This window comes from Gorilla gorilla, chromosome 1 (assembly GCF_029281585.2).
Source record: "Gorilla gorilla gorilla isolate KB3781 chromosome 1, NHGRI_mGorGor1-v2.1_pri, whole genome shotgun sequence".
Lineage (NCBI taxonomy): Eukaryota > Metazoa > Chordata > Mammalia > Primates > Hominidae > Gorilla > Gorilla gorilla.
Window position 1 is genome coordinate 72,852,926 of NC_073224.2, and position 26,877 is coordinate 72,879,802.

General features: G+C 40.8%; 1 protein-coding gene across 5 annotated transcripts in view; it reads right to left on the reverse strand.

Annotated features, from left to right (window-relative positions):
• Positions 1 to 26,877, reverse strand: part of RGL1 (ral guanine nucleotide dissociation stimulator like 1) — a 292,061-nt gene that overhangs the window by 22,029 nt on the left and 243,155 nt on the right. For all 5 annotated transcript variants that reach the window (XM_004028034.5, XM_004028033.5, XM_055367315.2 and 2 more), the window contains 9 exons: positions 25,892 to 26,076; positions 22,778 to 22,902; positions 21,750 to 21,965; positions 17,953 to 18,056; positions 14,379 to 14,463; positions 8,649 to 8,738; positions 6,305 to 6,391; positions 3,930 to 3,962; positions 1,552 to 1,673 (listed from right to left, as the gene is read on the reverse strand). In XM_004028034.5, coding sequence (XP_004028083.1) covers positions 1,552 to 1,673; positions 3,930 to 3,962; positions 6,305 to 6,391; positions 8,649 to 8,738; positions 14,379 to 14,463; positions 17,953 to 18,056; positions 21,750 to 21,965; positions 22,778 to 22,902; positions 25,892 to 26,076 — 1,047 coding nt within the window. The remainder of the gene's footprint in view (positions 1 to 1,551; positions 1,674 to 3,929; positions 3,963 to 6,304; positions 6,392 to 8,648; positions 8,739 to 14,378; positions 14,464 to 17,952; positions 18,057 to 21,749; positions 21,966 to 22,777; positions 22,903 to 25,891; positions 26,077 to 26,877) is intronic.

Genomic DNA, 26,877 nt, shown 5'->3' on the forward strand with positions numbered 1-26,877 from the left:
TTACATTACTGATAAAGATATATATATATATATTTATTTATTTATTTTAGTAGAGATGGGGTTTCACCATGTTGGCCAGGGTGGCCTACAAATATTTTTTTAAATTTTTAATTGCCAAAACTTCCTAAATTAAAAATGCTCCAGATTCAGACCTCTATCTGCCAGGCAGATATAACTGACACAAGCACAAGAGGAATTTATATGTGATTCCAAGTGCCTTGTATGAAAGCTTGTAGCTGTAGACAGTAGATGTATTTCGTTACTGAGTAGGTGGGGAAGGGTGCCCGACATTATACAGCCATCTTCAGAGCCTAGGCTGTAGAGTCGGGCAGACCTGAGTTTGAATCCAAATGCTGTCATTAATTCATTCAAATACTTCTCTAAACCTCAATTTTTTTTTTTTTTTTTTGGTAAATACTTATTTTGCTGTCAATTTCACTCTCCCTTATGATAAACTTCCAAAGAAATCCCCTGGGCTAGGGTAGGGATGGGCCAACTTCTTCTGTAAAGGATCACATAGTATTTTAGGGTTTGTGGGCCATATGGTCTCTGTTGCAACTACTCAACTCTGTCTTTACAGCATGAAAGCAACCATAGATGAGATGTAAATGAACGGGCTGTGTTTCAATAAAACCTTATTTATGTAGATACTGAAATTTGAATTTCAAATAACTGTTTCGTGTCACAAAATATTCTTTTTTTGTTCCCCCTCACCCCAATCATTTAAAAATGTAAAAACAGGCAGTGGGCCACATATGGCCTGCAGACCAATCTGCCAACGAGCGAGCAGGCTACAGGACAGGGACGTGCTGAGCCAGCGGGCAGGGCACTCAAGTGAACATGCCTTTCTATGCCCATCCCACTATTTTTAAACTGTCCTTTGTGTCCCTGCCACACCTGAGTTATCACTGTTCCTCCAAATGCCAAACATGTCAAGCCACCAAGCTTTTGCTTGTGTTCTCTCTCGGTCTGGAATGTTCTTTTCCGGTTCTTATGGCAAAATCTTGTTTCTCCTTTACAGCCCAGCCTAAATATTAATGCCTTTATATTTTCCTTATTTTCCCCAATTCTTCCCATAGGTTTTGTAGGAATGTAGTTACCCATCATATTTCAATGTCTCATGAGTCTCTCAACCCCTCTAGGTTGAAAGCTTCCTGGAAAGTTACCATCAATTAACAGGAATGACAAACACGGTGACAATGGTGGTGTTGATAACGCTGAGGACAAGCATTCTAACAAAGCATTCCCACATAAGATCTTAGTTACGCCTCACAAACATTCTACAGATGAGCATCCTTAAGATAGGGAAGAACAAATGACTTGTTCAAGGTTACAAAGATAAATAAGTGGCCAAGCAAGAGTCTGAAAGTACATCTTGATGCTATCACCTCAGCCTTTCCTGCCACACCATGTGCCTTTGAAAACCAAGGACCTGGAACCTAGCAGCTGCTCACTAAATAGTTGTTGAATAAATGACCCAGCGAGGTATTAAATGCAGCATTTTTCTGCCAACACTTCAGTTCTACCCCAATGAACGACAGGTGAGCCCACCTCTCCTCCTCTGTCAAGAGCTGCTGCCTCTGGAACCACTGGATGAACTTTTGGTCTGGGGTCATGCAATAGCTGTTGCAGGCAGACTGTAAGAGCTTTATCTGGGCAATCACTTCAAATTCCTAAAGCAGACATAATACCAAAAATTAAAAAAAAAAGACTGAATAATAAGACCAACCAAATATAGAATCTTTCAACATGAAAATATACCACATTAGGATAAAAGATGAAGAAAACCATCTAGGAGGATTCTGAAATACTGCTTCCTTAAAAATAAAGGAGCTAACTAACTCTTAAAAATTCTAACTAGAACTCTCCAAAGTCCTTGTATGCTTTAATTTGTAATCCTCTTTTCTCCTTGAGAAAACAATTTGTATAAAACAAGCTACCAAAGCAACCCAAACTAGTCACTATGTTAAGTCACAGTGGCTTCCTTTTTCTCTTTTTCACTTTCATCCTTGGAATAGAAAAATGATTTTTTAAGGTTTTAAGTACTTCATAAAATATATTAATTTCTATTCATATTTCTTAAAAAAAAGAAAAGAAAAGAAATACTTTAAGTCAGGGAGCTCCCAAGATCCCCATCCCCATCTTCCTCAACCTTTACCCCTCAATAAATAAGTTTTGGTAGGGCTGAGTATCTAAACAGTCCTAGGTCTCATAAAATTGAATGTTTAGATTTCCTGAATCCTTGGGTTTTTACTACGCCACTAAATCATTTAACTAAGTCTTTTAAAACTCACAAGGAGGCAAGTACATAATTATGTTGAAAATTATTTATACTTATTTGGATGTTTCAATAAAAAAAATTTAAGTCAGCGATAGGTATAAGCTTTAGGTTTACGTTTTACAGTCAAACTTTCCAGAAGTTTAATATCCTAGTCTAAAAAGGAAAGAGATTACCAACCACAGTTATTCTGAAGTTAAATGACAGAGAGGGGAACTGAGGGGGCAATAACTGAATTTATTATCATTACAGGACATGACAGAAGTAACTCAAGAACTGGTAGATTCTCCAAGTCTCAACTTGCCATCCAGTGACCTCGGCCCTTGGTCTCAGTATCCTCAAGGAATATTTACCATTATGCTAAAGAAAAAAGTATCGTCTACATGGGACAAAAAATTTACATTTGTCCAGGTTAGTATCTTGTTCTGATAAGCCCAGCTTGGTTTAGCTCCTCTATGCCTTTTTGGTTTTAACTTCAATGTCATTTTCTCCTGGAAGTTTCTCTGGCCCTACAAGTTGGAGATAGATACCCCACCTATATACTTCTCTAACACCCACTACTTCTGCTCACAAACCCTTTTCAGGTTGTATTATAACTGCCTATTTATTTGTCTACCTCTCTCCTGGATTGTGAACTTTATGAGGGCAGGCAGCTCTGTTCTTTCTCTGCTGTAATTCCCAAACCCCCCCATGTTAGGGTAGACAGTCAATATCTGTGGAATGTGAAAGTACTGAAAAACAACGAGAGTACTACAGGGTGAAGTTATTATTTTGCTCACTCATTTTCCTTTGAGTCTTTTAAATATCTATTTAAATATGCCATTTGAATATGAAAATCACAGAAAAATTTCAAGACTGTTTTATCTTGAATAGCATAGTTCAGAACTGTGCTATCCACAGAAAGACTGAAATTGGTGTTGAGCACACCTTCCTATGCTGACACAAAAGGGAAAGAATAACTACCTACACCGAAGACGAAGACCATTTCCTTTCCTCTCTCGAGTAGACCCACGAGAGTTTACCATCTTTATTAACTCTTCTATGTCATTTACTCATCAGAAACCCCTTATCCTTAATAGGGTAAACCTGGTTTTTATTTTAATTGGCGAATTAAAAAATTGTTTGTATTTATGGTGTGCAACATGATGTTCTGAAACATGTATATACCGTGGAATGGCTAAATCAGGCTAACTAACATACGCATTACTTCACATATTTATTTGTGATGAGAATACTTAAAGTCTGCTCTTAGTAATCTTCAAGTATAAAATACATTGTTATTAATTACAGTGGCGAGCCTGCTATTGCTGAAGCTAATTGTAAAGGAGATAAGGAGTGGGCAGGGAAGAAGTGTGGGCTTCGGAGCATCAGGACAGGATGAGAACCCTGGCTTTGCCACCAAGAGATTCTCGTCCAGTAATTTAATCTCTTGAGTCCTAGCTTCCTCACCTTTGAATTGAGGATGATAAAACCTACCTCATAAGGCTAGTGGGGGATAATGTATAGGAGCATGCCAAGCAAAATGGTATATGATAAACGTTCAGTAGGTGCTAACTCATTTTCTTCTGCCTCTACAAAAAAACTTAAGTCCCCATTTCTTTCATTTCTTTCATGCTCAGACAAAGGAAACACAGCCAACAACTCTACTTACCCTTCTCCTTTTCTCAAAGTTTATCAGTCCACCCTAAAAGAAATTTTAATAAAAAGAGTGAGCAACCAAGCTACTTTAAAACACAGCGATATGTTGTTGTAGGTCACATTAAAATAGATCAAAGGGGTGATAAAGTCACAATTATCAATGATCCTATAATTATGACTACTGTGGAAGAAGAGAGTCCTCTTTTGCTTTTAAAAAAATTATTATTATAAGGCAGGATAAGCAGAAAGCCTTCTCTTGAAATGTCTGAAACCAACTAAAATAGTAATGATAAATAATTACAAATCAGGATCCAAAGACACTTGCAGAACCAGTAAAGATAAAAGCTTGAGTAAATATTCCATTACACTTTTTTCCCTTACCAAAAGCAACTAAAACAGATGGTCATTGACTCATATGGTTTATCAAAAGGGAAGTCATTTCTCCAAAGCATCATGAAAAGTTAAGTTTCAATTCTTCATCGCCTCAGCTCCTATTCTCAGTAGGCTGAATTTAACTTCTAAATCTTTGGTTACTCCCCAGAATTCCCCAACACTGATGGGTGTTTCCTGAGATAAGCTGAGGAAGAGGATGTGAAGAGACATAGAAGTCAGGAGATGCAAAATGAATAAATGTGTCCACAACACTGTGGCAAATCCAAAGGTAGGTAGATCTATGCAAAGTAACTTCTACTTCTTCTAATTAAGATACAATAAAAGCAGACTGGTTGCATATGATAACAAGGGGGTAGTATATACTGCAATATACAAGCAATCTTTCAATTTCATTTCAAATTTGAAATTTCTTCTTCACTTAATATTTTATTGCTGCTACTAACAAGTTGTTTATCTGAGTTTTCATGTATTTTCCCTTTCAGAGAAGATGGGGGATGAAGGGAGTAGGGGTAGACAGAGGGGGAACAGAGAGAAAGAGGGACAAGGGGACAGAGAGAGAGAGAGAGACAGAGAGAGAGAAAAATACCCCACAGCAGGTAGCAATACAAAAAGAAAAGCATATTTGAAAAATCACAAATTTGACTAACTCTCTACCCCACCAAGTAGTCCTACTCAACATTAAAGTCTTGTGGGGTTTTTTGTTTGTTTGTTTGTTTGTTTGTTTGTTTGTTTGTTTGAGACCAAGTCTCACTCTGGCACCTAGGCCGGCACCTAGATCGTGCAATGACACGATCTCGGCTCACTGCAACCTCTGCCTCCCGAGTTCAAGTGATTCTCCTGCCTCAGCCTCCAGAGTAGTTGGGATTATAGGCACCTGCCACCATGACCGGCTAATTTTTGTATTTTTATTTATTTATTCTTTTTCTTTTTTTTGAGATGGGGTCTTGCTCTGTCACCCAGGCTGAAGTGCAGTGGCGCAATCTCAGCTCACTGCAACTTCCGCCTCTCGGGTTCAAGCAATTCTTCTGCCTCAACCTCCTGAGTAGCTGGGACTACAGGCATGTGTCACCATGCCCGGCTGATTTTTGTGTTTTTAGTAGAGATGGGGTTTCACCATGTTGGCCAGGGTGGTCTCGAACTCCTGACCTCGTGATCTGCCTGTCTCAACCTCCCAAAGTGCTGGGATTACAGGCGTGAGCCACCACGCCCAGCCTCATTTTTGTATTTTTAGTAGAGATGGGGTTTCACCATGTTGGCCAGGCTGGTCTTGAACTCCTGACCTCAGGTGATTCGCCTGCCTTGACCTCTTAAAGTGCTGGGATTACAGGCATGAGCCATCGTGCCCCGCCTTAAGGTCTTGTTCAAACCCAAACCCACTCCTTCATAAGCCCTGTTCATCACAACCCCTCATAAGAGTTCACTGTGGGCCGGGTGTGGTGGCTCAACGCCTGTAATCCCAGCACTTTGGAAGGCCAAGGTGGGCGGATCACCTGTGGTCAGGAGTTCAAGACTAGCCTGGCTAATATGGTGAAACCCTGTTTCTACTAAAAATACAAAAAATTAGCCGGGCGTGGTGGTGCACGCCTGTAATCCCAGCTACTTGGGAGGCTGAGGCAGGAGAATTGCTTGAACCCGAGAGGCAGAGATTGCAGTGAGCCAAGATCGTGCCATTGCACTCCAGCTTGGACAACAAGAGCAAAACTCCATCTCAAAAAATTAATAATAATTGTGATCTCCCATGTTCTCTCAATGCATTTGTTTGAATTTCTATTATTACTATCGTTCACTGCTTATTTTGATATATTAATTACTTGCACTGGATTTTGAGCCACTTCTGGTGTTAGTCGTTGGTGTTATTCTTTGTATTCCTCCTAACAGCTAGCACAATGCCATGTACTTTTGGACCTTCAAAAGATACTAAGAGAAGTTAACTACTCTTTAGGGTATCCAGTGGGAAGGCTGCAGGCCCGATCACACCACCCACATGGAACTCACCTCGATGTAGTCCTGAAGGGCAGTGTCAAGCATGGTCAGGTCAGTCAGGAAGGTGCCCAGGTAGGGCACAGTTCCCTGCATCACACCCTGAAGAGCATCCAAAGCAAAACTGTCTTTATTGTTATTGAAAAGTTGAGGGGTTTTAGGAATCTTCAAGCTGGAGCAAATGGATGTATTCAAGGCCTAACTGCGGGTCAGTGGTGCTAACCTCCATGAATAACATTTTTTAAATTTCTACACAAATAGGATAGAAACTCCATGATCTAATGTCTAACTTGTGAAATCATGAAAACCAAGCCTCAAAGCCAGGAGATCATACACATCTGTTCAAAAGTGTTGACTGTGGGGTTTATGTTTTGCTTTGGCTCAAGTGAGAAGGATGTCTGTTCTCTTTCAGAGCATGGGGACATTCCTGGTAGTTTGGGATGGCACTGGATAGTCATTGCCTCATCATTGGCTGTTGTACACAGAGAAGTATGTACCACAAAAGCATGGGGCATCACTATTAAAATAACCCCTTGGGCTAGACTTGGTGACTAACTCTCAAATAATAGAGGAGGGAAAGAGAAAAACAGTAACTTCTGAGGAAGAACCTGGCAAACTCTTCCTTAACCAAGTAATAAAGATCAACATCATTCGTGTCACCATCAACATGACACCAGATGTCATGCTGAAACCATTCATTCACTCCTTGATGTGATGTGATGAGAAGGGCACTTTACTCTGTGATATTCTTTCTAAAAATCCAGAAGCTCAGTCTAATCACTAGAAAACAGCAGACAACCTCAAACTGTGGAACATTCTACAGAATACCTGGATAGACCCCTTAAGACAACCAAGGTCATAAAAAACAGTGAAGAAAACACTGTCGTAGACCTGAGGAGACAGGGGTGACAGACAACAAAATGCAGTTGGTATGCTGGATCGGGTCCTGGAACAGATAAGAAGATACTAGTGGAAAACTGGTGAAATCCAAACAAAGTCTAGATTTTAGTTAATAGTATTATGCCAGTGTCAGTTTCTTAGTATTGACAAATGTGCTATGGTTTTAGAAGATGTTAACAATGAGGGAAACTGCACTTCTAGCTTTGCAGCTTTTCTGTAAATCTAAACTTATTCCAGAATAAAAAGTTGGAAATGAAGGTGGAGGCACTTCCACCTACAACTGCAGGGATACACTATATTCATTTCACTAAATCTCCTTTAAAATCATCTCTCTTCTTCAATAAGCCACCAAGGCACTAAACATCCTAAAGGAAAAGTAAAAAGCGGTCCCCATGGATCCCTTATCCTAAATCTCATCAAGCCAATTCTGGAAATTTTGGCAGGAACACAAAGCCTCAAACAGGGTAAAGCCAGGCTGCTTGACATGAGGCTGGCTGCTTCCTCAGCCAGAACTGCTTTGTGAGGTTCATACCAAGGAGGGTTTTGTCCTTCAGGAACTCATTGTCAGCTGCAGTGTGTCCTTCTCATTCTGTGTACAAGGTCTCATCCTGTACTAAAATAATCTATTTTTTTGGTAACAGCTATTTTTAGCTTGTCTTTGAACAACCAAAAAAGTTTGTAACACTGTGAATGTTTTATAGGCTTCATGTTGCGGAAGAGTCCTATCATTCAAAAACATTTCTTACTTACGTTGAGCTTTCCAAAGAAAGAGAAAACCCTCTTAAAGCAGAATATTTAGAGTTTGTCAGTCTCTAATCTCCTCCCTCTGGTCTTCCACACTTTATGCTAACAGTCAGAAGTTTAAAATGAAGCTAAAGTTGATAAGAACTATCTTTCAGTCTTCAGGAGGGAGGCATGACGCTCCTTTAAATATTGAAAAACTATAAAGATTTGGTTAGCCTTGGGATTAGTAAGGAGAGCTGGGCAATGGCTAGAGGGTTTAGAACAAATGAAAAGATCTCTGAGTACAAGGACCAGGGCCCTGTGGAGAAGACACTCTTTCTCCTTGGTCACCATGTATCAGAAGCTGACTACAGTAGGAAGCTCGGGAGGCCCTCAGGCCAAGGTGGAGCAGCTTCTAAGTGCAGGAGGGGGTGGAAGAGACTGCAAGAGGGAGGAAGTCTACCTGCTGTAGACTCCCCCTCACCTTCAGAAAACAACTTTGCCAGAAAACAGGATTTGCCACCCAGTGCTTACTTCCTACTAGTTGAATGGGGGTAATCATCTCTCTCCTATAGACCTCCCAGGGCTGCTGAGAACAAATGGGGTAGAGAATGGGAGACCCTTTCTGAAAGCCTGGGTGCCCTGTTGACTGAAGATGCCAGTGCCATGTGGGAGCCCAGACACACACGGCCCTTCTCCTCTGTGAGCTGTCAGGGAAGACGAGGGCCAGACATACCATGTCCTTCTGGAGCTGCAGCCGCCTCTGGGTACGCTTCTGGTTTTCTTTCACACTGCTGTCCAGGTTTGCAAATTTTGAGGTTCCTTCCTGAGAAACAGAAATGCACACAGAGGGAATTGATACAGGATGCCACAATGGTAAGAAGTAAAGAGGCATCTAGTTACTTGCACACAACCCTGCGTAACTCTCGCTCGGAACGCCATGCAAAATGAAGAGGCCTCCAGCAGGCTCTCACGATGTATATTATGCAAATACTTGGCTGGCTTGTTGCAAGTTGCCTATTTATAATGAGGCTGGTGGACTTGGATTTTCTTGTTCTTCCCCCAACTTTGTTTTTTTTTTTTTTTTGAGATGAAGTCTCACTCTGTTGGGCAGGCTGGAGTGCAGTGGCGCAATCTCAGCTCATTGCAACCTCTGCCTCCCAGGTTCAAGTGATTCTCCTGCCTCAGCCTCCCGAGTAGCTGGGATTAGAGGAATGCGGCACCACCTGGCTAATTTTTATATTTTATTTTATTTTTTGTTTTTAGTAGAGATGGGGTTTCGCCATGTTGGCCAGGCTGGTCTTGAACTCCTGATCTCAGATCATCCACCTGCCTCAGCTTCCCAAAGTGCTGGGATTACAGGCGTGAGCTAGCCACCACACCTGGCCTTCCCCTTACTTTGTAAGAAGATCACCTGATTTGGTTATGAAAGCAATCATCAATACAAGCCAGGCAATTCTCATAAATGAAGACATTTTTACAGATCCCAAATTAAACTCAAAGTAATCAGACATCCTGAAAACAAAGATCGACTTCCTCAGTACATTTTGTGATTTCTCGATCTTGGCCTGAAATGGATGTGCCAGCATTCTGTGAAAGAAAGGGACTACTTCTGTAGCATTTCTTAGCTAAATGAAACTTTTGCACCGGAAGTTTTCTGAGGAAGTCCAATATCGTACTACAAGACCAATCCATAAAAGTCGAACTTTCACACATCCTCAGCCCCCAGTGAGTTCTTCTAAATTGCCTCTCAGGTTTGGAACTCTTAAAAATCAATCCTTCCTCCTGGTGCCTGAGGACACATGGCTACCCTTTCTCTCCTCCTGTCTATTGTAACAACAAACTCTTCTATATAATGAGTAATCATGAGTTTGCTGACTGAACATTAAGTGCTTTTGCGGTTTTGGGGTCTTGTTAAGTTCTCATTTTCCAGGAACTGCATGAATGGGGGGTAAATTGCACAATTCAGTAGTATATAACTTCTATACTAGTTTTTCCTTAGTCACTTTTCCTGAGATTTATGTATTACCACAGCACGTGACCTTCCACTACTGTACAACCGCAAAAGGGTTTTTTTCAGTGGCTTGGCCTTGCTGTTAGTGATAGAGCATCAACATGTTCCATCTCTCAGCCTTAACTCAGGTCCCAGGTACACTACTGGGACAGAACCCACAGTGACTCATTATCTATTTAAGTTCTTCCCATCACAAATGATAATAAAGAGAGCTACTATTTAATGATCTCCCACTCATAGTTTTTCCCAGGGATGAATGAAAATAGCCTATACTGGACATGGCGGCATGCGCCTGTAATCCTAGCTACTCAGAAGGCTGAGGCAGGAGGGTCACTTGAGCCCAGGAGTTCAAGTCCAACCTGAGCAACATAGTGAGACCCCACCTCTAAAAAAAAGAAAGCAGCCTAATATGGCCTTTCCTTTGCTAGATAGTTGTGAGTCCTCCGAAATTCTTGAGAATTTGCTTAGAGTGAGAAATCAATTATGTCTGACTTGAATAAGAGTGCCCACCTCTTTCCGGTGTGTAGATCCTTCTGGTCTCCCTCCAGTATGTCAGTTATGGGCAGAGGAATAATGTATCATAAATTATTGTAGACATGGCTAAAATTCCTAAAGAGGATTTCTGAAAAGTTCAAAGGCTCCTAAGAATCACAGAATAACGGAGGTGAAAGGGATCTCAAAAGAGCACTTAAGACAACCTCCTCATCAGATAGGAGAGAGAAACGCCTGAGATGGGGAGCTACAAGACTTGTTGATTCCATGACTTTATGATTTCATGAGAATGAGATTCCATCCCTGCTAGAGATCTAAAAAGACTGATGAGTCCCAATTATTCCAAATGAGGTGTCAACTGAAAATCCACTTACCTGCCACATCCAGAAGTTTCCGTTTTTCCTTCCTCAGCCCCAAATCTCCTACTCTGCAATGTCGCACAACACCAATCCTTTGAACCTTCTTGAAAGTTTTCATAGGTTTTTGTGACTGTATCACTCATTCTCTCCCCCTGCTCCCTCTGCTGTTCTCATATTCTCTTAGTGATTCTTCTTCTTGTCAAAGTTATCCTCTTGTTTTTTGCTGTACTCATGTCTTTGGAAATACTATCCAATCTCATGATTTTAATCATCACCTATGTTTGGATAAATGCCAAATCTCCCTCTTCCTCCATCAATCTCCTTCTCCCTCTCTCTCTCCTTTTATCTCCCCCTCTGCCCTTCTCTTCCCTCTCCATCTCTTAGTGCAAATGTCTTGCTTAAGTCTCACCTTTTCTTTATAACCATCTTTAGCAGAGTTCAGCTACCCTCATCCATGCTGTTCTTGGGCTTCAGAGGGCCCTCTTCTACTAGGTCTAGATGGAACTTGTCTACTAGACTCTGGATCCATCTCCATAAATGTTGGTTAACTTAAGCTCAGTAGCTACCAGCAATTATAGCTCAGAACTGTCACAGTTGTAACAGACTCTTGCTCTAACTTTGAGTTTAGCATGTTTTGGAGTGTCACTGAACATACGTCTCCATCAGGGTTGAATTTCTGGGGCTTTCTAGCAGTCCTTTATATAAAGTCAACCGAAAAAATTCTTACCAAGAATCATGAGAACCAAGATTTGGTGGCATTCTGCTTTCTTTCCTGATGTCTTGAAATTTCCAGACTATAATTCACCTGCTTAGAATTACCCAGGTTTCAGAAATCATAAGGACATAGCAGGTTTAAGATAGTCTTTGAGAGGAAATGAAACATTTTTTAAAACAATTAAAAGGAAAACCACAGATTTTTGCTAATTATCATGTTGCCTGGGCCATATTATGTAAGTGGCACGTTACATCTTCCCAGAAGAAGAGAAGTTAGGTCATTTAAAACTAAGAGTCCAAGAATTTGAGACCAGCCTGAGAAAAATAGTGAGACTACATATCTACAAAAAATAAAATAAAATAAAACTATTATACTGTTACCCAACCATAAATCCGTATAAAACCAGGAGTAACACTAGAAACAGAGGCCGGTAGTTTTTCCTAGTGACTCTTTTGAGAAACTAAGTACCTTGTGATTCCATTTGAAAAAAAAATGTGCTGACAATTTACACTCAGAATTAGACACTTCACATGAAGAATGATTAACAAAAATGACTGGAAAAGGACCTACAGATATACATGGACTGCCCAAAGCATTTCACTATCATTAATGATAATGCACAGACCACATGAATTCACAGCCAAGTTTTCCATTTCTTTGGAATTTGAGTCATATCTATAAGAAATTTAATTTAGAGTACGGGGGTAACTTCTGCATTTAAGAAAGGTTTATGGGATCTTTAATGTCTAGATACAGCTTCACTTCTAAGCCTTCAGCCAGAAGGCTGCTACCAGGCAATGAGCTGCACAGTATTCAATTTATCTACTTTGGAAGGAAGACTCAGGGCTGTTTGGATTTGAATGTGTGGCTCCAGTTAGTCTAGCTTCGTTCTGCTGACAGGGAGACCACTAAGCCATCTCCTTCCAGCCAGATGGGTTTCCATGGGTATGCAAAGCCAGGGGCATGTGAAGCAGGGAGTAACACGATCTCAGTAATGATTGTTTAGTGTGCAGTTAATCAGGTAGTCCAAATCCAAAGTCAGACATCAGCACATACTGCCCTTCTCATATTACCTACTCCAAGAAGGGCTAATAGCGGGCATATTGTTAAAAAGTCATGTGAATGATAAGACCCATCAATTCATGCAGCCAAACAATAGCTTCTAAACACATACTGCATGCCAGGCACTGGTTGGGCATTAGGGATACAAAGTGAAAAGATACATACAGCCCCTGCCTGCAAGAGGCCTACAGACCAGTAGAGAGACAGGCAATTGCAATAGAGCAAGTGATAAGTGCCAGGACAGAGAAATGACAGCTTCTCCTGGAGCACAGACCTGAGAATGAAGGAAGGCTTCCAGAAAAGGAGGAGTCTACACTGAGACATGAAGGATAAGTAGGACATAGGACAGGAACAGTCATGAAGACCTTAACAAATGCCCTTATAGGATCGACTAACCTAAGGGTTAGCACCTGGATGCCTTTTCTTACTAACCCCACCTCTACCTGATTTTCACTCCTACTCCAAGTATCTTCCCTAAGCTCAAATATGCAGCTTATTCTCTATTTATTTTCATTTGTTATGCATACTTTGGTTTTACATGAATATAGCTCACCAAATACAAAAAATAACTTACATTTGCATAGCACTTTCAAGTATTTTACCATAGTGAATCTTCAAAACAATTCTATGAAGTCAACAGACCAAATACTTTGATTGGCTCCCATTTATAGAAAAGGAGATTAAGGATAAGAATCACAACTTTTGATTGCCCAGTTCAGGACTTTCCCCTATGATAGGACCTATCACACTATTTTATAAATGTTTTACCTCCCACATGAGACTGTAATCCCCTTAAGATCAAACGCTGCCTTTAATATGGTTTTATCCCCAATACCTAGTGGGTGCTCAACCAATATTTACTGAACTACTAATTTACCTTCTCTATGAAGCTGGATCTGATCCATCCTGCACCCTACTCCAAAAAGGTCAGAATAAATAGCTTTATGTCTTGGTGATAAAAGCACAGGTTTTAGAGTCTCACCACATTACATTCATATTTTAGCTCTACCACCTATTGGTTGTATGCCTTAGGGCAGGTTATTACCCTCTCTGAGTCTTGGCTATCTACAAAATGATGATGATAAAATCTACTTTATAGAAAGACTATGAGGATAATATTTGGTCTATGCTAGTTCCCCTCTGATGGTTGTTCACAACCTGTTAGTTGTCTTTATTTGACTATTTATTCTTGTTGTTTAGTGTCTATATACCCCAATTAGATGGTAAACTCCAGGAAACAGTGTTTGTGTTAGTCATCTTCATATTTCTAGAAGCAGGTTCAAAGCTTTAAAAATATTAGGCATTCAACAAATGTCTTGAGAGATAAAATGAACTAAGCTATATCTTTACCTAGTGTGTCATTCAGAAGTCAGCACTTACTTGGTATTCAATAAATACTGCTGACTGAAGATTGTGCAATTTAGTCCAAATAAAGGATGTGGAATTGCAGGCAGGCTTGGCCTCTGTCATTCTAGATGTTTTGCTGAGAAGGAATATTCCAGGGCCTCTCACCCACCTAACTGCCAGCACTTGGTATTTGCAGAGTAGCTTGTTAAGGAGGTACATACACATATGAACTCAAGTTCCACAATCTGCTTGCATAACAGGCAAGCTAAGAGAGGTAGAAAGAGAGAGCTCAACTGGACTTAGAATTTTCTCAGCCCCAAGTTTCTTAGATTCTGCATTTAAAAAAATTTTTGCCTTCTAGTTACTTTAGGCTTTCTTTGGTGTTGAAGGAACTTAAGGAGCCCTCACACTACTCTTCCTTGAATGGATTCCAGAGCTATTAACAGCACTACACAGCACCCTCACTAAGAGCCTCACCTTCATCAGTAGTTCTCGGCTGGTCAAATGGTTATTATGGTCTGAGAAGATATCTGAAAGTTCTTCAAACATCAGCATTCGGTCCCTATGAAAAGGGATTAAGAAAATATTAACAATGAAGAGTTAGGAATAACCCGACACTTTTGGCCCAGCTGTCCTCAGGACTCATGTCTAAGGAGGGACTGTGCTGATCTCAGGGTTGGTGGGTACTGTAAGCACAGATAAGGCCCATGATTTTTTTTATGCGGGATGGCTTTTTATTTCTTTTAAGGTGGACTTGGCCACCCCTGTGGAGAGAGGTATATTTCCCTAGCCATGCATATTATAATCATAAAAAAGGATTATTCAATTGGGGCATCAAGTTGTTCAATTAGGACATGTTCTTCTCAGTGAGTTAAACAAACAAACAAACAAAAAACTGTTACACACACAGAGCCCACAGATCTGAGAGGTCATCTTGGCCAGGCCCCTAAGTTTAGAGATGACGATGCCAGAACCAGGGATTTTCCCAAATTTCCACGAATAACTGCTGAGGGTTGTAGGTACGGAAGCCAAATTTTCTGGCTCACAGGCCACTATTCCTACTCCCAGAGTCAGAGAATGGTGGAACCGGATGGGCTCTGCAACCAGAGGTGGTGAGTTCCAACTGCATCTCTCCACTCACTTTCTGAATGATCCTGGACAAGCTGCTTAACTTTCCTGAGCTTCAATGTTCTCACCTCTACAAGGGAAATATGACAGTGCTTTTATGGGACTGCTGGGACAGTGAGTGAAACCACATATGCAAAGCATCTGCTCTGCCCCTCTCCCTTTCCAGGACACTACATCTCTGTGAGCCTCATGGTTTTCTCTACACACCCTCCAGGGTTAATGAGTGCATGATTCTGAAGACAAAGAATTAATAGGGGCAATATCACTATATATGCAACATTTTCATTATTATGAAAAAAACCATTATTAAGAGGCTGTTTTATAGTGAGTGTAATATTACTCTAAATAATAAAGAAAACCATTAAGCTATTCATATTTGGAGAAAATAATTTCAAAATTAATTATATGTGGCCCTAAATGAAGAGAAATAAATAGGTATTCCCTTTGTCTACTTAAAGCGACAAATGTCAAGGATTATAGGGAAAGTGATAACCAAATAAGATATCTTTTTTCTTACAATAACAGCTTTATTGAGATATAATCCACATATCATTGAAGTATACAGTCCAGTGCTTTTTAGTATATTCACAGAGTTGTGCAGTCATCCCCATAATCAACTTTAGAACATTTTATCACCCCAAAAAGCAGCCCTCTACCCTTTAGCTATCACCCTGTGACCCTACCGTCCTCCCAGTCCCAGCCCTAGGTAACCACTGATCTACATTCCATGTCCACAGATTTGCTGATTCTGGACATTTCATATACAAGTCCAAGTATATGATACATAGCTGTTGTGGCTGGCTTTTTTAATTTAGCATGTTTTCAAGGTTCCTTCATGTTACACCATGTATCAGTACTACACTCCTTTTATGCCTGCAAAATATTCCATTGTATAGATGCACCATGTCCAAATAAGTTATCTTAATCCTGTTCCTTGAATTTAGCAATGGAGAACATGTAAAGCTGATATAGAAGTGTGTTCTCTAAGGAACTGTGACATTTCTGTAGTGTCCTTGCTAAAACACATACAAACCAACTAAGAAACAAACCAGAAACATATGTTATACAGAATGCAGCTTAGAGGGTTTTTCATTTGTCTTTAGAAAATAGTTTTAAAAGCCAGCTAGAATAAATCTTTTCATATGGCAGCCAAGGAGACTAAGATACAAGTCCATTAATTTTTTTTGCTCACGTTTTAGTCTCAAACTTGCTGTGGAAGAAATCTTAGGCTGGTTACGTGACTTTCCTTAGTGTTCTTTTTTCAACCATCAAAGAAAGGATTACCTTTCGTGGCAATCAGAGAAGGTTGCAATCAATTGAGTAAGGCTGCATTTTAACACTTGACTGTCCCTTTGTTTTTGATACTTTACTACAGTTGAGTGGGGAGTGGTGGTAAGGGAAAGAAGAGGTGAAGTGGAGGTGTGAAGGGTGGGGACGCTGCATGCTTCTGATTTTCCCATCGCATTTCACCAGGGCCTATCAAGTCATGATTTTATATGACCCCATCGTTCTTAAGGAGAAATGTGCAGAGGAAAATCAACCAACTAATCTCTCTTTAATACACACAATCACCTTGATTATTCAAAATAGAGAAGAAAGAACCTAAAAAAAGAATAATAATCAAGAAAATTGCATTGGTCTTTGAAAAGCCTGCTAGTTCTTCTACTGATAAATATTGGTGTCATAAACAAAGCACGAGCTTTGGAGTGCAAGTAGCTGTGGCTTCTACAGCTCTGTAACATGAGGCATTATAAACATCCACTTTATTTTTTCCTTTTTACCCATCGAAGAATCACCTAATAAATAATTTGGCTTACACCAAGTAGACTATCCCCTGAATGAGAATATGAGCTTATCAGCAAGCTTGAGGATTCTGGCACTCATTTTTCAGCATAAATTTATGAAACTCTGGTTTACCAGCTTGGGGCTCTTGCAAATTCAAGCAATGCCAGTCTCTTAGGGCTTGACCAACTCTGAGTAAACTTATGAAACTGAGGACCCAGACCTTCCATTCTGCCCCACTAAGGCAGCCTGGCTGGGAAGCCAGCTGGCATCCCTCTCCTCCTAACTGAAACTGACTATACCATATGTGGTATAGACCATACAGAATTTATACATTCTTCCCTGATACAGCCTAACTTCCTGACTAGTTCAAACCTGGGCAAACTTGTTGAATGTAGCTGGCCTAGTTGTACTCATGACACAATCCCCAGCCTCTGAATCTGTAGTGACAGAGAATCAGAACTGCCCCCTCCCTCACCTTTCCTTCCTTTGCACAAAGTTCTTTGATCTACAGTGAAGTTTCGGAAATGAAAGCGATGGCAGTAGTGCAAAAATCAGGAAACCAAGTTGTTAATTATTCCAAAGGTTGCATCAAGAAATATGAAGAAAAATAGCATAGGATGTGGCCAGTTAGTAATTTCAGGTACTTAGGAAAGAACATTTAAAGGTTTTTAATGCCAATGAGATAGTTTTTAAAATGCTGAAACTAAAAGGACAACTAAATAGTTTCCTACTGAACATCAAGAACTAATGTCCTATCTGCAAACATTACCCCTTGAGTCCTAAAATAGCTTAGGGCTTTGTAGTGAGGATGAAAAATAACCAGAAGTAATGGCAAATTGCTGTAACTTCATCACTCCACAACCTTATCCCTCAAAATCCAGATAATAAGCACATCCTTCAAATCATCCCCAAAGCCAATAATCTTGGCTTTGGTATACTTAGAATGAGTTTGATTTCTGCAGGAGCCCTGCCTCAAAAGTCATTAATGATTATGTGTAAGATGCACCCTGCCTGAAACACACAGAGGATTTCGAATATGTTTCTCTAGTTATGCGATACAAGCTTTGAAGGTGAGGACTCAACACAACCACTAATTATCCCGGCCAAAGAAAAGCAGAGCAAACACTTGGGAACTTACCTTGGGACGGCAGCCCAAGTCTTTTTTAACCGATAGATGGAATTAGACTGCAGTGCCGAAACGATGGCCCTCAAGGAGGAAAAATTCTTCAGGAGTCTACATTCCTGCATGGGGAGTGATTAAAACATAAAAGGCATTTAACTATCAATATTACAGTGACTTGGTGGTTTCCTGTTTTAGAGGCATCACAGCTGCTATGAATTCTTACCACTAAATAGGCAGCTGTATAAATACTGAACATCAAAAAGTGGCTCCTTCCTCCCACCCCAGTCATCGAAACACTTTATAGATTTTGGCACAGTATGCTTGTTTTTCTCCCGCCAATATATTTTTTTGTGTTGTTGTTACAGTTTTATAGTTTCCAGCTTTCCTAGTAAAAACACTAATGGAGGTAAGTCTACAGAGCTATGCTAGAAAGAGCAACTTTCTTCTGCTGAAAGCACACAGATGTCCTAAAAATATGCACTTTAGATCTTCTTTAGATCCCAAAATGAGCTGGGCAGCAGCCACTTTGAGGTCAGATGGTATTGAACATCTCATGACCAACCCTTGTCCACAGAGGTGTATATAATTTGGCAATAAAAATTCACCACAAGTTGAACTTTGGCTTTTATGCTCTTAGCCAAGGGGGGATATTTTTATACACATTCATTTGGTTTCAAATTGGCTTGTCCTGCAACCATAAACATTCAAAAACACCTTGGTACTTCAATGCTTCCAAAATAACTCGGCCTTTTAAAATAAAATTCATTTTGGCAATGTTTTAAAACAAAATAGAAAGAGAACAGGAAACATTCTGGATGCCATTTTCTGGGTAAGGAGAGAGGCTCCCTATTCAAACTTAAGCTACCATAAGGAGCCTGTAGCATCAGCAGTTAGTGACCTTGGAGTCAAAGTCCTGTGACTGAATAGCAGGGACAGCAAAACAGACAGGGAGAAAGTCCCATTCTTGGCTGGCATGGGGAAGGTAGCAACGTGAGGAGAGTGGACCAGGCCTTATGTCAAAGGAGATGCTTCATATACAGGCACATGACAGCGTACTAGGCCCAGTGTTTACAAGTGAGTACACCATGTGAGCACGTATTTGGTTTTGTGTAGAGTATCTCAGGTAAGAAGTCCCAGAGTGATTGGGCATAAATGTAAATCACTTTGAGAATCATTTCACAAAGAAATGTTAATCCTGAATACGAAGGAAAAACAGCACTCTAATTTAGCATGCCAAAATCTGGACACTGAAAACTATGCCAAACAAACCCTCAAACGTTTTCTTTAGAGTAAATGCCAAAGTACTTAATAAAAGTCATGTTCACCCTTTTTAAATGCCTCAATGTCCTCCCCTTATTTGGAAAGATATAAAGAGAAAGAGAGAAGGAGAGAGAAAGAGAGAAACAAAGAAAGAGAGGGAGGGAGGGAGGGAGGGAGGAAAGAAGGAAGGAAGGAAGGAAGGAAGGAAGGAAGGAAGGAAGGAAGGAAGGAAGGAAGGAAGGCAGGCAGGCAGGAAGGAAGGGAGGGAGGGAGGGAGGGACAGGAAGGAGGGGAAGGAGGGAGGGAGGGAGGAAAGGAGGGAGGAAGGGAGGGGAAGAGAGAGAGAACAAGAGAAATGTTCTGAATTGCAATCTGGAAACTAAGCCTATGGGAGCATGGTTCAACAAAGGTTCACAAAAGTTATATTCTAAAAATCAGGAAACTTGCAATAAAAAAGGAACTCAGGCACAGATACATCATGCAAATTGAAATAAACATATGGAACACATTATTCAAAAAGAGGTTTAAACTAAGGGTTTAAAGGAGTACAAAAGGCATCTGGTCCCATTTCTAGAAAAAGAGGCATCTTCCAGGAGATGCGATGCAAAAGTAAAAACATACCATTAAGGGCAGTCCAAGAAAATATAGTCATATTAGGTCAGAAAAATTTTCTTTTTCAAATATCCTTTCAATAGAAATTGACTACGATGAATGCAGGAAAGGTAAAATAAATCTTGGTAGCAAACCACTGGTGAGCCTCATTATTTTATTACATTTCCCTACACAATTGTAAAAGATACAACATACTCAGTATTAGGAAGTGATATCACCAAAAAAAAAGTTAAGGGCCCTTGGCTTTATTAGCACATGATATGGGATTTGAAATATACTTCAAATGATTCAACTTGCATTTCTTATTACTACATAAATGCACAATTTATATTCAATTTGGACCAAAAGTCATCGCTTGAGCCCCACTATGTCACATACACAGATGCTATATTGTCACTATAGCCAAAGTAGTTGAATGAATTAGGGGTAGACAGTCTGCTTTTGAGACATGCTGTGACACTTATGGCAAAAAAAAAAAAAAATCCTTATCATTCTAAAAAGACAGAGAACTTCTACACTATATCTCACTCACAACTTCTTTTGTATCTCTTACTTGCTGAGCAATAAGCTCGATTTAGAATAGGAGAAATAGAAGTTGTTTATGCAACTTACACTCTTTGTTTCTTGCTGACTTTCATAATACACTAAGAAGTCTGTAATAACAGACCACCTGAAGACTCAAGGCAAATTATCTGGCACAATTGTGTCTCTGCTCTTTAATCAAAGACAACAAAAGAGAATGTAACATTATGCCCTATCAATAGGGGCTTAAGGAAAAATATATTTAAGGGGACATAAAGCAAAATGTGTTTTGGTTGAGAGTTTACCCATAGAGCCCAGAACACAAATTAATATGATATTTTCATATTAATAAGTTTTCAAAATCATTATTTTGCTGATGTAATTTCTTTTGCCTAGAAAAAAAAATACCTCTCTAATCTTCAAATACCAAAAATCCTATCTGTTACTCAAAGTTAATTTCAAATGTCAATTCATCCATGAAACCTTCCTTGATCATCCCATCAGAAATGATTTCTCTCTCCCCCACTTTTACAGTGCTGATCTCCCATGGCCCTACTCCTCTACTGTCTCAGGCTGAGATAATTCCAGTATATCTTAGCTTCCTTGTTTGAGTACGGGTTCCTGCAAACAAATAATTATGCTCTATCCTAGTATGTCCCCTAAGTACAGAATATTGTGGTTTACACACATTAGGAGTTCACAAAATATTTGGTGGCCCACTGACTGCACACTGTTGCCATTTTCTCAGTCATGAGATAAGATGCTGAGAAGGGGAGGTCCTATGGTATGTAAGCAGTTCATCCAAGAGACTAGACTCCAACACTCAGAAGAATGTGAGTCAGGCCTAGGAACAGACTCCTCCCCTCCAACTTCAGATTAATATGAGATATGACCTCAGATTAATATGAGATCTCTGTAAGTGTCTCAGTCCTTTAGAAAAGAGATTCAGGACTCTGAAGAAGTACCAGCTCTTCAAAACTGCAGAAGATGTAATGCCTCCAGGTACTGAGAGGGGGCATAGGTAATCACTCTGGGTTGAAGGGCAGTCTGTTTTGACATGCAGACCATACATTTATATTTACTGAACATGGTGCTGAAACCAACACTCAGTCTTGTCGTGAATACAAAGGGGAAAGCAGACAGAATGTCTCACTCTAGAGAGGTAGCAGTGTGAGAGCCCATAACTGGGAAGAAGTGAGCAGGGGTCCAATTTTTTAAAAAAGAGGAAAATAAATAAGCTGCCAAGTTTAGAAAGGCAACTTTTTTCTTACTCTGGAAGAACAACAAAAACCCAGTGGGCTCTCATATATGGTCTTTTGACTGCCTTTTCAACCAAACAGCTAAACCATTTAAACGAAGTGATGGAGCAGTCTCTTGCATCTACCAAACACAAAGAATATTTTATAAAAGACAATTACATGAGCGATGTTGATCCACTTCTCAATGATTTTGGCTCTCTGCTGAGTTTTGAGTTCTTTGCCCCCCAGGATGGTGCTGACAACACATTTGGTGAGGGTATTAAACTGAGAGATGGTGGCACGGATCGTAGGAGCCAAATGTTTGTTTTCCTTCTTATCCCTTCGAGACCAAATGCAGCCCAGGCAGTGGTGAGGCACTACTTTCTTGAAGAGTTGCTGGAACAAAAGAGGAACTGACTTTAAGGACAACACAGACATTTCATATGGCAAAGCATGTCATCTGGGTCATTTGTAAATTGGTATTTTTGTGAATGGCCAGATAATCCTTTTCTACTTGATTTGTCTCACGGTGTCCATTTCAACAGACAAAAGTAAATAATTAATATACTCATCGATAATGTTCACTAGAAGGAAAATCTCCACCCTGTTCCACACTGCTTTCTCAAAAGTGATAAAGCAGAAGAGCCAAAGCCACCACGATAACTCCTCACAGTCCTCTTGTATTTACCAGCTAACACCGACCTATGAAATCTGACTGACATACTCAAATATGTCCAGCTCACAAAAATATTCAAACTTCAAAAGTACAGAAAGCATACGTGGAAATGAGGGGCCAGATACAATCACATGTGGATTCTGTGAATTTATTTTATTCTAACTTATACTTTGATCCCTTTACAATCCTCCAAATAAACAGTTCAGATCTTGAAATATTTATGAGTGTAAAGGGAGAAAAATACCCACAGAACAAGGCAGATTTTGTTTCACAGGGATTCGAATTCTTATTTCCCTCTGTGTCTTGAGCTCCAAAAGCACCTTCTCCTAGAGTTGCAAGAAGAGCTCAGGCCTGAATTATTCAGATGATTGATTCAAGACACATCTTAACTCTGTATCTGCAGGCGCAGCCTGTCTCAAGGATTCAAGAAGACTTAAAATCACATTATCCCACTGCTGTCACTGGGGCACCAGTGCCATCACTCCCCTATGTTTTAAGTGAAAGTACATCTGATCACAAAGAGAAGACATACTGCATCCATGTAGGTCAGCTGCTCTGCCACGCGATCTTCTGAGAAGCACGTGAATTCTGCTGACCCTCCACCCTCCAGTTCCTCTTCCTCTTCCAGGCTGAGGGAGATCGTGTTGGGAAGCCCATCTGTTCACATATGGAAAAGATTAGTAATTTGGCGCCAGTGTATATAATCTTGCTTATAGAGTCATCAGACTTCTTTACTCCTTGTTTAGGAAGAAGAGGGCCAATCCTCCAGAACAGCCACAGGGAGACAACCACAAGCACAATGCATCTGAGAACAATGGAGATCTTCCCATCTCTGCTTGTTCTTAGATTCTCTATTAAGATCAGAGCCCTCATGCTCTCACTCTGACAAATCACTGGCTCCTAGGCCAAGGACAGAGCCAGGATAGGCAAAGTCTAGAGAGAGCCCTTTGTCTAGGGCTCTTTCAAACTTTTTGATCAGATCAGCTCCAGGACTAATCCAACTAACTCCTAAACCCCAACCATGCAATTTTTGGTTGCTGGGCGACTTATAACCAGAAGCCTGGAAGGACTCGCCATGAAGGCAGGTATGACTTTGGGCAATAAAATCAGCCATTTTGGTGTTAGAAATGCTGATGAAGCCCTCAAAATTCTCAAAATGTTCAGAGTCACTTTCAACTTCCACCCAAAGCTAAGAATGCATGAAGCAGAACAGTCTTCAACTAAATTCACCTGAACCTATCACAGCCAAGATCATCAATTAGCAAATTACATAGGGCACAGCATGAAGAAGAGAAAATCAGCACCCAGGATTCCGAATAAAAAGCAGAAGAGCCCACACCTGGAATAGGACCTCCAGTCTCCATTTCGAAAGACTGGAATTTGATGAAGGTTTTCTGACTTAAATCCCCAGCCTTCCTTTCCTGGAACCTTTCCCCAGTGCTCGGGTTGTTTCCCAACCTCAGCCCCTTCACACTCCTCACACTCCTTCCTGTCAAACCTGTTCTCAAGGAAAGAAAACTCTAGTTACATTCAGTTATATCTTAGCAGAAATGTAAATCAGCATGTTACTACTCCCCCAGAATGCTTATATTTTGAGCCTTTTCTTTCTTTCTTTGTAGAATTAAAGACTATTGGGCATCTTGGATTAAGTCACAGTGGCTGTCCTTCATTTTCCAGGGAAAAGGAGCTTCCGAGAGTGGACCCTACACCACTTCCCCTTTAGGGCAGCATGTGGTTATCTGCCTACACTGGTGGCAGGTATGTGATTTGAGGATTGCCCCTTTACCCTGGACTTGAAGTTCCAGATGCAAATGGGGTTGGGTTATGACTGAAAAACGTAGAAGGGGATCACTGCGTATCCCCGGAGTCTGCGACACAAACAGGTACAAGCTAAAGGAAGCTAAAACCCCATGACATGGAGGATGTTAAGCAATCTAATTTCATCATTCTTCCTCCATACAACTCTGGCACTGTTTAATTTAGTGGAGTAATTAGAAACTTGGGATCCCAAATAAAGGTTCAGAAAGGGCCTCTCCCTCGTCTTGTCAACAAATACATACATATATCCCATTTGCCCTGCAATGCAGAGTCTAACCCACTTCAGTCAAGGAGCAGGGTATGTGCTAAGACTTCATCTTTCCATTCATTCATTCAGCAAACACAGCAGCCCAATGTGTGTCTATAATGTTGCTGTGCATGAAGATTACATGATCCTTTCTCTCTGGGGCATAGTCCATGCCTTCACTGTTTTCTGCTTTTGATTCTCCTCCAGAGATAAGTAACAACATGAAGCACAATTTTACTTTTTAAAAACATATAGGAGAGCTTGCTTCTTCCACAGGAGTAAAATTGGGTAAAACAAGCACATGGGAACTGAGGCAATCTCCCTCTCCCCTGCCTCAGCCTGCCAAATGAGCTCTGCCTTGCAGTCCCTGTGTTGGAAACAATGAATGACTGGTCCCACCGGTTCCCCAATTAGGCTCGGAGCCAGGGGCAGCCCCAGTGGGGAGAGCTGGGCTCCAACACAGCATTTCCCACTCCAGCACAAAGCCAGGCATGGAGGCCCTGAAGGGAGCTGAGGTCTGCAGCTGGAGGAGTGCCCCTGGTATTCAAACATTCCTGGCAGATGAAGTCATCTGAGATATAGAGTATTTGGCAGTCAGCTTCCAATGATGCAATTGCATTTCCCTCTCTCTGGGACCCCCATCCATAAGAAATTCAGCAGGTATTGTTTGGAATTTAGGTCTATTTTCTTTGGAGCTGATGCAGCTTTCCTTATTGGTGCTGAGGAACATTTCCTTCCCCTTACTGATGAAGTCAGGCATCCCTTCAGGGTAATGCCTGTCAGAAGCTCCAAGTGGGTCAGCCACCATGGAAACTGTCACCCAGCACCCCAGTGAGAGGATACAACATCACACTGGAAGCCTGTCCCAGCCTCTTTCTGACTTTCTTCAAAGCCTAATAGTTCCAAGCACCTCATGACCTGCAGTGGTGGCCTTTCCTTTGTCCTTGCAAATAGGAAGTCAATTCTTCAAATAGGGAAAAACAGCCGCAGAAACTTCCTTTGATGAGGCCCTTAGAGATGCTAAATGATGATAATCTGCACTGGCAGGGGACCCGTTACAGTGATGCTTTTCCATACTGAAGGACAAACACCTTTTCCAAGCTTTTGGGAGGGCAGGATCAGAACTAGACTTCATTCCTTGACTGCTAGATAGGAGTGGTTGTGATGGAAGGATAGAAGGAGCCATTAAACAGGTAATAAAATGCAAATTCAGGTTCAGCATGGTACATGTTGATAAGGGAAGATTAAAGTTCATCAAGGAGACCCTCTTCTCGGTAACAGAAGAAACCCCAGGAAATTAGTTAATTTTTCTGAGCTGGAGTTTCCACAGTTTCCTCATCCATAAAATGAGGGAGCCATATTAGGTAGTCTTGAAAATACCCTTCTCTGTCTAAAACTCTAGGCTCTATAATTAGTACTTCAGTAATCTTGAGAATTTTATACTCAAGCCAGTCCTCCAGCAGCATGTTGTTTTGAGGGTACCAAGGTTTCCTATTAACCAGCACAGGGAGAACCTTTCTCCAGCGTGGAGGCTGGAGAATCAGAATCTAGCCTTTTCCCTAGGAACAAACAAGTACTCACTGTCAGTTTCCACTTCTTGCTTCTGAAACTGCTCAAGAAGATTTTGTGCTCTTCTTTCTGGGTCAGAGCCCGGCATCATCCGTGTGAGATAATCCAGCAGTTTCTGTAAGCAAGGGAAGTGAGGGGGCTCTCGGAAGTCTTCTGCACACTGGTCAAGCCAGGCCCTTAGTATGGAAGCGATTGCACTGAGAAAGAGAAATGGAGAGACACTGCACCCAACTGGCTGTGGGGAGGCAAAGCAATCCCTGGACACCAGGGTGGATCCCAGGGGCACCCCAGGAAACTTGGGTAGGTGGTCAACAGATCATTCATCCAAAAGTTCCTAGAAACATCAATGGATTTAAAGCACTTGAAAACAAACTAAACTTTATTGTTTTAAGTGGAGTGCTGCAGTGAAACTGATAAGGTTTTTTGTTGTTGTTGTTTGTTTGTTTTAAGGAGGCTAAACTTCGGAAAAACCCATACAGGGCAGAAAAATTGATGTGTAGAAGGTTTAGTGAGTCCTGAAGAAACTTCAAAGCAATCTGTACACAATAAGATTATGCTCAAATTAAATCCCACAAAATCTGCCACTTAATATGTTAGGAAATAACTGACTGCCGGTAGGCCAGAAATCCATCTGATGAAAGGAAGTGCCTGAGTATGGAAAGATAAATGCATAAATTCAAGTTGACAAGGATCACCAGGGCTTCAGCATGAACACTGAAAATGTCCTCATAAAATTATCCTTTTGTTTCTCAAATTACAATGAGAGGAATACGTTTCAAGTAGGAGAAACAGTAGGTAGAGAAGTTATGTCTTTAAAAGATAAAGAACAAAAACTTGATAAGCAAAGGTGATTTCTTCTGATGGCTCTGTGGGTCACAGAGTCCACCTAGGGGAAGACAAGGTTCCAGGGCACAAAAAGAGACAGGGTCATTTGTATGTGCACAGCTCCCTCCAGTATGTTAGTAATAACACAGCATGTTGTCTTTAGGTTGGGGCAC